Source organism: Podarcis pityusensis, assembly GCF_964106645.2.
Source record: "Podarcis pityusensis genome assembly, chromosome: 10".
NCBI lineage: Eukaryota > Metazoa > Chordata > Lepidosauria > Squamata > Lacertidae > Podarcis > Podarcis pityusensis.
The window spans coordinates 332669-345584 of NC_138035.1; the positions used below are offsets into that span (position 1 = coordinate 332669).

The following is a 12916-nucleotide window of genomic DNA, read 5'->3' on the forward strand; positions in this document are numbered from 1 at the left end:
AGAAGTAGTACCTCAGGTTGTGAACTTTACCCCAGGATGAGAACGGAAATCACGCGCTGGTGGCGTGGCGACAGTTTTGGGTTACAAATTACAAATTAAGTTTGTAACCCAAGCTACCACAGTATTTGTGTCCACAATGTTTGCATTTTAGTGGCAGTTGAGATCATAAGGATTCTATTCCAGCTGCTGAATTCGGGCAGCTCTTCCTGAGTCTTATTCCTCGGATGCCAGCTTGTAGGCCACACAACCTACGGTGCTCTTCCACGTTTGCCAGTCTTCCATCCCGAGGCCGTTTGCCTCAAGCCCTTCCTTTCTCTGGCTGCCCCTCCCTGCTGGCTGTGGGCATTGGCAAGAGGGACACGGGAAACACTCTCTGCGGCTTGGCTGAACTCGGGAAGCCTTTGTGGCCGCATCTCCAGCCCTGAAGAGTCTATGCCGAGGGGCCTGGGACGGTTTGCCTTCCACAATACTCTGCTGGGTACTGTTTATTTCTGTTGCTGCCCTGATGGAGGGAAGACAGGGAGGAGGGACGGGTTGCTGGAGGCATCAGCACGGTGGGTGGGGTGGGTTTGCCGTCTTGGGCCAGGCTTGCGAGGGGATGGGCAGGTGTGGGCTGGTGTCTGCTGCACCTGCAGTGTGCCCCAGAGGGTGGGGCCGGCCGGCCAGGTGTCACAGCCAGCTGAGGACGCCTGGCGTTGCCCTCGCCCAGGAGGCCAGCAGACAGAAAGAGCTCTCTGGGGTGGAGCCACCACTCCCAAGTCCTCCTGGGAACCTGGGCTTGCCTGTCTGTGGGCAAACCCCTCAGAGCCTTTTTCAGAGTTGCTTCGGGAGCTTCCTTGTGAGTAAGTACTGTGTTCAGGGGACACCCCTGCCCCACCCTCTGCAAGGTCTGTACGGGAAATGGAGAACCTCTGGCCAGGGGACACGGAGTTTGCATCCTGCCTCTGAAGGTGAACAAAGGGCGCAGGCTGGCTTCTCCTCTGCCTCTTGGCTCCAGGGGGCAGCCGTGGGGCTCTGCTTGGTTGGGGACCAGGGGTCTGGGGCTCCTGCAGGGATGGGGCACCCTGAGCCCCCCCTGCACTGGGAAGAGAGGCCTGCTCAGCTGCCTCCTTGTCTTTGCTCTTGCAGTTTTGCCAGCCAAGCGGGTGGCAGCTCTTCAGTGAGAGAAACCCCCCGACCTTCTTCATTGCTGTCCTGACCGACATCAACTCGGAGCGGCATTACTGTGCCTGCTTCACCTTCTGGGAGGCGGTTGAGAGCAGCCAGGTAAGAGGGGGCAGTGGGCTTCCCTGGGTCTTTGCGGCACTCGCAGGGCAGACCTGCCTCTGAGGACGAGGCCCACAAAGCCTGATGGGCAGTGGCACCAGCCTCGTGCAGGCGGCTGCCCTCAGCCAGCTGGACTGCCTGACCCCTTTCTCTCCTGCCAGCTGCAGAACCACCTTCGGAACGAGGAGGAGGAGGGGGAGGTGGCCACCCTCATCCAGCCAGCCCAGCTCTTCGCCCCAAAGAGTTTGGTGCTTGTCTCCCGCTTGGACCACGCAGAAGTCTTCCGGGTAAGGGTGGGGGGGGGGCATTGGAGGCTAGAGAAGCCTCTGCCTGGGGGACTCCACCATGGGCCAAGCCCTCTGCTCCTCTGCTCCCTGAGTGGCCAGCCCATGGCCTCCCGGGCGCTGCCCGCCAGGGGCAACTGATGGGAAGGGCCGGCCATGTGGAGTCCTTCCATGTTGAGCTGCCATTTCTTTGCTGTCTTTATAGCTCTGCTCCTAAACGCCACAGAAGGTGAAGCTGCCTCCTGGCCCCGTCTTCTGCCTTGGGGCTGAAGCTCTCCCAGTTGGGGGGGGGACTCCCTATTTTGAGCAGGTCTCTTTTTGCTTTTGTCCCTGGCCAATGACCAACCAGAATGCCAACTTATCCTGTTTCACTTGCAGAACTGCCTGGGGCTGGTTTACACCATCTTTGTGGACGGACTGAACACCTCCCTGGAGACCGTCATCGGGAGCCTCCTGACCTGCACCATCCCCATCACAGGAGGGGCCCAGGTGGGTTCCTGATGCCCCCTGGCATTTCCACCAGGCAAGATGGAGCCCTGTGAGTGCTGGGGAGCAGCCCAACCCCAGGCCCCTCCAGCTCCGTGGACTGATGTGGCCAGGGGTCCCAAGCAGCCGACTGCTGAGCTCCAAGGGGAGGTTAGGTAGCGCTCCCTTGCGTGCCTGGGCTGCCGAGGATGGCGCCTCCTCTCTGCTTCTTGTGCATCGCAGGGAGTGATCAGGCGGAAGAGACCTGGCTGGAGAGGGGCAGTGCCTTTCAAGCAGCTTCATGGGGCTGGCTGGGTGAGCTCTTCCCAGGCCCTCAGCCCTCTCCCTGGCAAGGGGGCTGAGACCTCTTCTGATCACAGCTTGCCAGGCGCCCTGTGGGCAGGGAGAGCTTGCACAGCTGGCAGCATGCTGGGAGGATGGTTCTGGCTTTGTGGATCCTGCTCCAAGCTGGCTGGGCAGCCCGTGCCTCTCCTGTGGGGTGCCCCCTTGTGCTCTTGGCTTGCTGTGTCCCGCTTGGCGCGCTGCCTCTCCCTCTCGTGTGGCTGTCTGCCTGTCTGCCCGCCCGCTGCCCGCCTGTCCGTCTGCTGCACCGTGTTTCTAATTTTCTGTGCTGTTTCTGTCTGTCTCTATCTCAGCCTGACACGGAGGACGAAGGAGCGGTATGCACAACTTTTCTCTCCTCGGGGCTGCCTCCTTCTGTGGGAGGAGGCGGCGGCGGCGTTTTGGGGGCTGAGGTGGTGCTGCTCAGTGTGTCCCTCTCCGGAAAGATCAGCGCACAGCTCTCTGCCCACGAATTGGGGAGGGGGCAGGAACTGAGAGAGAACAGAAAAGGAGGGGAGAAGAGCAAGGGTCCTGCCTTGGGGGGGGGGGAGGCTTCATAGGCCAGCCTTGAATGCCGAGTCCACAGCCCAGCACCTGCTTCACATGTAGGCTGACAAGGTCCTTCTGCAGTGCCTGGACATATGTGCCACCATCTGCCTGTCCTCTTCTCTGTGTCTCTTTGTCCGTCTCTCTTTCTCACTGTCTTCTTGGTGCAAGTGCTCTTCAGCCCAGGCTTTGAGAGCCCCTTCCTGGCAGCGGGCCTGCAGTTGGCCCTGGGGGCAGGCAGCTCCCTCCCCATGTGCCCCCCTTGGGGGAGGGGTTTCTTGGGGGCACTTCCTGCCGGTCTGCCTTCTGGATTCCAAGGGAGGAGCGAAGGGCTTCTTGCTCCCGGAAGCCACTTCCAGGTCTTCTGCTGGGCCGTCCCTGACCCTGACTGACCGCTGGCCGTGGGGATTGTGTTTGTCTCTTCCAGAGGACAATCTCTCTGGGCGCAGGTGACAGGCAGGTGATTCAGACGCCCATCAACGATTCCCTTCCCATCAGCAACTGCAGCGTGGCCCTGCTCTTCCGACAGCTCGGTGAGACCCCCCTCTGGCCACTTGGGAGGGCGTCCATGTCTCTGGAGAGATGGTGGGGCTCTGGCTGGGCCTTGGGCGCAGGGCTGGCCCAGCTGGCAGGGGCCTCTCCAACTCCTTCCTTCCTTCCTTCCTTCCCTTCCTTCCAGGGATCACCAATGTGCTGTGCCTCTTCTGCGCGGCCCTCACAGAGCACAAGATCCTGTTTCTCTCCAGCAGTTACCAGAGGCTGACGGATGCCTGCCGGGCCCTTCTGGCTCTCCTCTTCCCCCTGAAGTACAGGTGAGCGAAGGGAGCTGCGGGCGCCAGGAGCAGCCGCTGGCTCACCTGCAAGGAGGGTGGGGGAGGGGAGGGGGGCTCCCTGGAGAGGGTGCCTTTCGTTGCCACGTCTGCCGGCCTGCATTGGTGCCTTCTTGGTTCCAGCTTCACGTACGTGCCCATCCTGCCCGCTCAGCTCTTGGAGGTCCTCACCACACCAACCCCTTTCATAATTGGCGTGAGCTCCATCTTCCAGGCAGAGACACAGGAGCTGGTGAGTCCCTGAGCTCCGCAGAGGAAAGGAGGGAAGGAGGACTCTGGGGGAAAGCAGAGGCCAGGCTTGCCAGGGGTGTCATCCCATTCCCCGTTCTTCTCTTGGGAACTTCCCCTTCTCTCTCCCCCTCGCTCAAAGAGAGTGTTCTCTCCTGGGGTGACAGGTGGGTTTGTCTTGGGTGTCGGAAACAGATTCTCCTCCCGAAGGAGCCCCCTCAGACCCCCAACTCCTCCCTTCCTTGGGCCGGGGCCAAAGGGGTCTCTTGGCAGCCTGGCCTCTGTCCTTGCCCTCCTTGCCCCTTGTGGACTCTGCCATTGCTCCCTGACTTTTCCCAGCTGGATGTGATCATCGCTGACCTGGATGGTGGAACGGTGACTGTCCCCGAGTGCATCCATATCTCTCTGCTGCCTGAGCCGCTTCTCCATCAGACGCGGGAAGCCCTGTCCATGGTGAGTGCTGCCCCTTGGCTCCTGACAAGAGGCCTGAAGACCCTCCGCCTTGGGCTTCATGGCCAGCAGGCAGCCGGGGGGTGGGTGACAGAGATCCATGGCAGGTGGTCATGTGGGAATCTGGCACCACCAAGTGTTGCTTAAAGCTGCAGGGGGGCTGCATCCTGAACCCACAAGGCCAAGAGGCCAAGGACTCGTCAGGGGATGAACTCGCCATCTGAGTGGAGGCTCATGCAATGAGTATTATTAATGATAAATCATGGAATGGAAAAGTGAGAATCTGGATGCTGGGGGGGGGGGAGGTAAAGTGGAACCCTTCTGGTTTTCTCCATGGAGTGGTGTTTTGGAGGAGAGAAGCTCCCCCCACATTATTTGTAAAAACGGGGTGTGTCCGTATGATTCACACAGAATCATAGAGTTGGAAAGGATCCCGAGGGTCCGGCATCCATGAGAGATGACCATCTGTCAAGAAGCCTGGGAACTGATTCTCCAAGTAATAGGGAGAGAGAGAAGGAGTGATTCTGCTCTTGGGCTTGCAAGTGGGGGCCCAGGGGAAGGAGGGGTGCGTGGCTGGAGGCTGAGCCCCTTCCCAGCTGTCTGGGGGCATCCTGCCCTTGTTTCTCTGTGCAGGTCTTGGACCCAGAGTTGGAGATTGCAGACCTGGCCTTCCCCCCATCGCCCACCATCTCTGCATCCTCCCTCAAGATGCAGGTAAGTGGTGCAGGCTGCTGGGGGGGGGGGCACCTGGCTTGGCCTGACTCCTCCTCAGAGAAGTTCCCAGTGGCCTCAAGGCCCAGAGCACTGGAGCTGGCAATCAGCCCCCACAGAGCCAGGGTAGCCAATTGAGACCGCGTGCAGCAGCCGTGAAAAAGGCAGACTCCCTCCGAGGGTTCTGGTCAGCCACTCTGAAACAGGATGCTGGACTAGATGTACCCAGCAGCAGCAGCAGGCTCTTCTTGTGTTCTTACGGGTGGGGCCTGCAGAGCCCCTTCACTGCCCCACAGGGCAGAGCTGCCACAGCCAGGAACAGCCAGCCAGGGGAAGGCGTGAGCACCCATTATGGAGGGGCAGCAGTTGGTGCTCAGAGCCCCCCCCCCCCCGTCCTCTGGCAGGAGCTGCCCTCCTCATCCAGCGCTCCCTGCTTGACCCTTTCCCCTTCCTCCGTCTTGGGCTGCAGGACAAGGAGATCCGGGCCGTCTTCCTCCGCTTATTTGCACAACTGCTCCAGGGCTACCGCTGGTGCCTGCACATCATCCGCATCCACCCGGAGCCAGTCATTCGCTTTCACAAGGTAGCCAAGGCGGGGGGCGGAGGAGGGTTGTGTTGCGGGGTTTCAGCTTCTGGGGTGGGTTGCACAACATGAAGAACAGCTTAAAACCAAAGACAAGTCACAGAAGTCCAGTGGCTCAGGGGTACAAACCAGAGGCAGGAGTCTCTTTGCGAGGGCCCACAGAGAGCAGGAGCCCCCCTTCAGGAAGGCTGCTGCCCCCGCTCTGCAGGCTAGGCTGGCAAACCTTGTCCTTCCGGAGTGTGGACCAGCGCCATGAGGTCGGTCCTAAGCAGCCGGCCTGCTCTGCAGACCATCCCTCTTGCCTTTGGGGCACATGTGGAAGATCCTCTTTCAGTCAGTGTCTCTCCTGGATTTGAAATGGCTTTTGAGATCTGCGGCTGTTCTGCCTGTGCTTTGATTGAGATGCTTCCCAGGAAGCGATTCCTCCGCAAGACCCACAAGTGCCTCTTCCTCTCCCTCGGTCTAGGCAGCCTTCCTGGGGCAGAGGGGGCTGGTGGAAGACGACTTCCTCCCCAAGGTACTGGAGGGCATGGCCTTCGCTGGCTTTGTGACGGAGAGGGGCCCCCCCTACCGAGACATTGACGTGTTTGACGAGGTGAGGAGTGGTGGCTGGAGGAGATCTCCCCCTGGGCCCTCCGGGGCCACAAGGCCTGGGCCTGCTGGGCAGCCCAGTCACCCCGTCCCCCTCTCCTCCCGCCCTTCCTCTCTCTTAGCTGGTGGCCAATGAGGCGAAGCGGATGCAGGCGGACGAAGGGAGCCGGGCCAGGGTGCTGCGCCACATCAAGGAACTGGCAGAGCACCTGTACAAAAACGTACGTGGGTGTTGTGTGTGGGGATGATGCCCCCAGCTTGGGGTAATTCTGTCCCTTCGTCCCTGGCACACGGCGGAGCAGGGGGCGGGGGCCAGCTGGCACCACAGACTTTGCGGGAATCCCTTCCTGCCCCATCCAGCAGCCCCTCTTCTCCCCCACGGCAGCTGAGCAGGGCTCTGCTGCTGCTCCCTGCCCTTCAGCCAGACTGGATGGAGGCTCTGCAGTTGAGCCTGGGAGGCAGGGCCTCCTTCCGAGCCTGCTTGCTTACCCCCCTCCCTGGCTTGGCTTGCCCAGGAGAACCCGTATCCTGCCGTGACGATGCACAAAGTGCAGAAGCCCACGGAAGGCTGCCACCTGCGCCTGCACCAGCGGCCTTTTCCTCGCCTGGATGAGGGCACCATCCAGTGGATCGTTGACCAGGCAACAGCCAAGCTGCAAACGGCTCCCCCCTTAGTCAAGGCAGAGAAGAAGTGCATGGTGCCGTCTGGGCCCCCCCTGGGTATGTGGAGCGCTCAGAGTCTCGCCCCTGCCTCTAGGTGGTGCTGTGGGCAGGGAAGTCTTGTGGGTTGCGTGGGTCCCTGGACACGCTTGTCTGCTCCTTGGAGAGCAGTCAGCAGCAGCAGTGCCAGCGGACCCTCTCTCTGGGCACCCTGGGGGTGCTCTCTGTGTCTCTGACTTGGAGCGTCTTAAGCCAGGGCTCCAAAAGGACCCGTGCGTGCGATCCCCGGAGGAGTTCATGGCAGCCTAATAGGCCTGCGCTTTGGGCCCCACCCTGCTGCCCTCTTCTTCCCTCCCTGAGCCTTTCACAGCGCTGTGGTGCTGTCCTGCATAGGCTCCTCTTCCTGCTCCACCCCCGTGCAGGGGTGTGTCCAATATGGAGCAGAGAAAGGGCTGGCATCTCCTTTTGGCCTGACGAGCATCTTCCTTCTCCCCCCAGGGGCCATCATGGACCGCAATGGCATCATCTTGGCCAACAGCGCCCGCCGGCTGGAGGTGGTCAGGAACTGCATCTCCTACGTCTTTGAGAGCAAGATGCTGGAGGCCAAGAAGGTGAGCTCCTGGGAGCCTTTCAGCCCCTGTCCCCAAGAGGGGGCTGCCGAGGAGGCAGAATCCAGCTCTTCTGGACATCTTCTTCTGCCCACTTACATTGGAGATTGTTTGGAGGCAAAGCAGTTGCCGCTGCTGCTTCTCCACTGACTGGCAGGTTTCCCTTGGGCGCCTCCGTGTGCTGCCAGGCCTCCCCTTGCACTTGGTGGGAAATGAAAAGCCAGCCCCTCCCTCTCCGTCTCTCGGCTTCCTTGTATGGATGATTTGGAGCCTCGCTTTGGGGGGGTTGGTACTGTGTGTGTGTGTGTGTGTGTGTTCAGTAGGTCCCTGGGCAGCGCAGGGTGGGCTGGCCGTGCCCCTTTGGCCCCCACCTCAGCACTGCTCTTGCCGCCTTGCAGCTCCTTCCGGCCGTCCTCCGTGCCATGAAGAGCCGGGCTGCCCGCCACTGCCTGACCCAAGAGCTGAACCTCCACGTGCAGCAGAACCGGGCTGTGCTGGACCACCAGCAGTTTGACTTCATCGTCCGCATGATGAACTGCTGCTTGCAGGTGGGCTGGGGCCCAGGGAGGGAGCGGCCGGGCCTGGGGGGCTCAGGCTCTGGACTCTCTGGGGTCCCATGCTGACTTCCCCTCCTGTCCGCCTCAGGACTGCAGCGCTTCAGACGAACACGGGGTGGCGGCTGCCCTCTTGCCCTTGGTGACCGCCTTCTGCCGCGTGAGTAGCCCTTGGGCGTGCAGGGCTGGTGGGGAGAGGACTCCCTCGGGTCCAGATGGCATCTTGGGGGGGGAGGCAGCCAGGCTGGCCCAATATGGAGGTGGCTGGGCTGGTGAGGCTGGCATCGGTTCCCACCTGGGCATGGCGGAGAGCTTGTGGCCTTTACGCAGGCTGCCTCCTCTTCTTCCCACCCCAGAAACTGAGCCCAGGGATCACCCAGTTTGCCTACAGCTGTGTGCAGGAGCACCTGGTGTGGACCAACATCCAGTTCTGGGAGGCCATGTTCTACTCTGACGTGCAGAACCACATCCGGGCTCTGTACCTGGAGGGAATTGAGGACGAGGGGGAGAACCACGTGGAGAAGGTGAGGAAAGAAGCCGGGGGAAAGGGGGCTTGGGGCGGTGGGGGGGGGAATGTGCCCGCATTCTGTGGACAATGCTTTTCCTGGTCCCCCTCTCAGGCAAGTGAGGAAGGGCCGCCGCAAGAGGAGAAGTCGGCCCTGGAGATTGCGGCTGAGCAATGTCGCCTGTGGCCCACCGTGAGCCGGGAGAAGCAGCAGGAGCTGATCCAGAAGGAGGAGAGCACCGTCTTCAGCCAGGCCATCCACTACGCCAACCGCATGAGCTACCTGCTTCTGCCCCTCGACACCAGCAAGAACCGGCTCCTGCGCGGCTCCGGCCTGGGCGATGCTGAGAGCGTCAGCAACAGCTTCATCACCAACAGGTAGCCTGAGGGGCTGGGCAGGCCAGGCTGCTGAAGGGAGGCGCCAGGAGGGGGAGAGGGGGCGTCCCAGCCATGGGTCCTGGCCCCAGAGGAGCTCAGCCTCCCTTCTGCCCCGCCAGCATCGCAGGAAGCGTGGCCGACAGCTACGACACGGAGAGCGGCTTTGAGGACGCAGAGAGCTCCGACGTGGCCAACTACGTGGTGCGCTTCATCAACCGCTTTGTGGACAAGGTCTGCACCGAGAGCGGCGTCACCAACGAGCACCTCAAGGGGCTGCATGTCATGATCCCCGGTAGGTGCTGTGCCCCCCACCCTCGGGAGCCATGTGGTCAGCGGGGGGAGGCGGCATCGCAGGGCCTCCTCTCTCTCTCTCTCTCTTTTTTTTTTTTTAAATAATTTTTATTAAGGTTTCAATCAAAAATTGAACAACAAAGAAAGAAAAGAAAAACATAAAAAAGATACACAAATACACAATACAAATCTCAGAAAGAAAAAAAAAACACGAAAAGCAAGAATCAACAATAAAAAGAAACATAACAATTAAAAACAATATCTCTTTTCCATTTCCGTTTTTGAATTTACTTATTTTCTGGACTTCCTCATACCTCCCTCTTTGCAATTCCAATCCAAATTGTTTGTCCAGCAATTTCTTTTCCACTTTTTTAATCCCAATCTTTAATTTTAATATAATATTAAAATATATAACTTCAGATTAGAGAACTGGGCCAAAACAAACAAGATGAATTTTAACAGGGAGAAATGTAAAGTATTGCACTTGGGCAAAAAAAATGAGAGGCACAAATACAAGATGGGGGACACCTGGCTTGAGAGCAGTACATGTGAAAAGGATCTAGGAGTCTTGGTTGACCACAAACTTGACATGAGCCAACAGTGTGACGCGGCAGCTAAAAAAGCCAATGCAATTCTGGGCTGCATCAATAGGAGTATAGCATCTAGATCAAGGGAAGTAATAGTGCCACTGTATTCTGCTCTGGTCAGACCTCACCTGGAGTACTGTGTCCAGTTCTGGGCACCACAGTTCAAGAAGGACACTGACAAACTGGAACGTGTCCAGAGGAGGGCAACCAAAATGGTCAAAGGCCTGGAAACGATGCCTTATGAGGAACGGCTAAGGGAGCTGGGCATGTTTAGCCTGGAGAAGAGGAGGTTAAGGGGTGATATGATAGCCATGTTCAAATATATAAAAGGATGTCACATAGAGGAGGGAGAAAGGTTGTTTTCTGCTGCTCCAGAGAAGCGGACACGGAGCAATGGATCCAAACTACAAGAAAGAAGATTCCACCTAAACATTAGGAAGAACTTCCTGACAGTAAGAGCTGTTCGACAGTGGAATTTGCTGCCAAGGAGTGTGGTGGAGTCTCCTTCTTTGGAGGTCTTTAAGCAGAGGCTTGACAACCATATGTCAGGAGTGCTCTGATGGTGTTTCCTGCTTGGCAGGGGGTTGGACTCGATGGCCCTTGTGGTCTCTTCCAACTCTATGATTCTATGATTCTATGAACTTCTTTAAACCTAATCTTTGGTCTTAATGTAATATAACATTAAAATTTTACCTCTTAATTGTCAAATTTCCATTTCCTTAAACATCTTTAATCCTAATCTTTAATCTTAGTCTATCATTAACTTTAACCTGTACAGCTGGAAACCGCTTATTTTCAGTCCAACATCACTCTAACATTCTTTAATTTTGCAATGTTTCTGAAGATAGTCTTTGAATTTCTTCCAATCTTCCTCCACCGACTCTTCTCCCTGGTCACGGATTCTACCAGTCATTTCCGCCAGTTCCATATAGTCCATAAGTTTCATCTGCCATTCCTCCAGCGTGGGAAGTTCTTGTGTCTTCCAATACTTTGCAATAAGTATTCTTGCTGCTGTTGTTGCATACATAAAGAAAGTTCTATCCTTTTTTAACACCATTTGGCCGACTATGCCCAGGAGAAAGGCCTCTGGTTTCTTGGGGAAGGTATACTTAAATACCTTTTTTAATTCATTATATATCATTTCCCAGAAAGCCTTAATCTTTGGGCACGTCCACCAAAGGTGAAAAAATGTACCTTCAGTTTCTTTACATTTCCAACATTTGTTATCGGGCAAATGATAAATTTTTGCAAGCTTGACTGGGGTTATGTACCACCTGTATATCATTTTCATAATATTCTCTCTTAAGGCATTACATGCCGTAAATTTCATACCTGTGGTCCATAACTGTTCCCAGTCAGCAAACATAATGTTATGTCCAACGTCTTGTGCCCATTTAATCATAGCCGATTTTACCGTTTCATCCTGAGTATTCCATTTCAGCAGCAAGTTGTACATTCTTGACAAATTCTTAGTTTTGGGTTCTAACAATTCTGTTTCTAATTTGGATCTTTCCACCTGGAAGCCAATTTTCTTGTCCAATTTAAATGCCTCCATTATCTGAAAATAATGAAGCCAGTCTCGCACTTTGTTTTTTAACTTTTCAAAACTCTGCAATTTCAGTCTATCTCCGTCTTGTTCCAAAATTTCCCAATATTTCGGCCATTTGACCTCCATATTGACCTTTCTCAAGGCTTTCGCTTCCACTGGTGACAGCCACCTTGGGGTTTTGTTTTCTAACAAATCCTTATATCTTATCCAAACATTAAATAGCGCTTTCCTGACAATGTGGTTTCTAAATGCTTTATGTGCTTTGACCTTATCACACCATAAATATGCATGCCATCCAAATACATTGTTAAAACCTTCCAAGTCCAGAATGTCAGTATTTTCAAGAAGTAGCCATTCTTTCAACCAGCAGAAGGCTGCTGATTCATAGTAAAGTTTGAGGTCTGGCAGGGCCTCTCTCTTCGCCTGTGACCCTCCCTCCTCCCTCCCCCCAGACATTGTCCAGATGCACATTGAGACCCTGGACGCCGTGCAGAGGGAAAGCAAGAGGCTCCCCCCAATACAGAAGGTGAGGGTGGTCCCCCCCCATGGGGGTCCTGAGCGAGAAGGAAGTGTGGGGAGGGGCTGTTCCACTCAGGAGCTCTGGGGTCAGGGCAGGGGGACTGCTTCCCAGTCCGTCCGTCCATCTGCCCAGCCTTGACTCCATCCCCGCTTTCCCTTGGCTTCTTGCAGCCCAAGCTGCTCCGGCCCAGCCTGCTGATGGGCGAAGAGAGCGTGATGGAGGGGCTGCGCGTCTACCTCATGCCGGACGGCAGGGAAGAGGCATCTGGAGGGGCTGTGGGGGGACCCCCCCTGCTTCCAGCCGAAGGGGCCATTTTCCTCACCACCTACCGCGTCATCTTCAAGGGCACCCCGACAGATCCACTAGGTGAGAGCCGGACGGGCGGGATATTATTCTGGGGAGGGCGGGAGCTCTCTCTGCTGCTCTTCCTCCTCCTTGGGGGCCTTGCTGAGCCGCCCAGCTCTGTTTGAGCCCCCTGGGCTGACGCTGCCTCTTTCTTGGCTCCTCCCCAGTCGGGGAGCAGGTGGTGGTCCGCTCCTTCCCCATCGCTTCCCTGACCAAAGAGGAGAAGATCACGGTCCAGGCCCAGGCGGACCAGTTCATCACGGAGGGCTGCGCTCAGCTCCAGCTGCGCTCCTGCACATTCCAGGTGAGCCCTGGGGGTGGGGGGGGAGGCACCTGGGACCCCCTCCCCAGAGGAGGGCAGGCAGCCGTTCTCTGAGCTGGGGTCAGCTTGGCCCAGTTCCGCCAGCCCTGACCCTGCCTTGCCTTGGCCCACAGTTGCTGCGCATTGCCTTTGACGAGGAGGTGGCCTCCGAGAGTGCAGAGACCTTCCGGAAGCATCTCAATAAGCTGCGCTACCCCCAGCAGGCCTCCGACACCTTTGCCTTCACCGTGGGCCACCTGAGCAAGGCAGCCCTGCAGCCCAAAGTCAAGGAGAAGAACCCGTCCCTCAGGTGCGAGCAGAA

General features: G+C 57.3%; 1 protein-coding gene across 9 annotated transcripts in view; it reads left to right on the plus strand.

Moving 5' to 3' along the window:
* Window positions 1-12916, plus strand: part of SBF1 (SET binding factor 1) — a 49188-nt gene that overhangs the window by 27409 nt on the left and 8863 nt on the right. For 6 of the 9 annotated variants that reach the window (XM_081022597.1, XM_081022602.1, XM_081022599.1 and 3 more), the window contains exons 3-25: window positions 1129-1266; window positions 1428-1553; window positions 1929-2039; window positions 2672-2695; window positions 3331-3436; window positions 3583-3715; window positions 3857-3965; window positions 4301-4414; window positions 5045-5125; window positions 5592-5705; window positions 6172-6300; window positions 6419-6517; window positions 6812-7016; window positions 7455-7567; window positions 7963-8112; window positions 8210-8278; window positions 8475-8642; window positions 8739-9001; window positions 9121-9293; window positions 11881-11954; window positions 12119-12314; window positions 12461-12597; window positions 12729-12904. In XM_081022597.1, the coding sequence (XP_080878723.1) occupies window positions 1129-1266; window positions 1428-1553; window positions 1929-2039; window positions 2672-2695; window positions 3331-3436; window positions 3583-3715; window positions 3857-3965; window positions 4301-4414; window positions 5045-5125; window positions 5592-5705; window positions 6172-6300; window positions 6419-6517; window positions 6812-7016; window positions 7455-7567; window positions 7963-8112; window positions 8210-8278; window positions 8475-8642; window positions 8739-9001; window positions 9121-9293; window positions 11881-11954; window positions 12119-12314; window positions 12461-12597; window positions 12729-12904 (3008 nt within the window). The remainder of the gene's footprint in view (window positions 1-1128; window positions 1267-1427; window positions 1554-1928; window positions 2040-2671; window positions 2696-3330; window positions 3437-3582; window positions 3716-3856; window positions 3966-4300; window positions 4415-5044; window positions 5126-5591; window positions 5706-6171; window positions 6301-6418; window positions 6518-6811; window positions 7017-7454; window positions 7568-7962; window positions 8113-8209; window positions 8279-8474; window positions 8643-8738; window positions 9002-9120; window positions 9294-11880; window positions 11955-12118; window positions 12315-12460; window positions 12598-12728; window positions 12905-12916) is intronic. The other 3 variants (XM_081022598.1, XM_081022604.1, XM_081022605.1) reach the window with 1 other exon arrangement.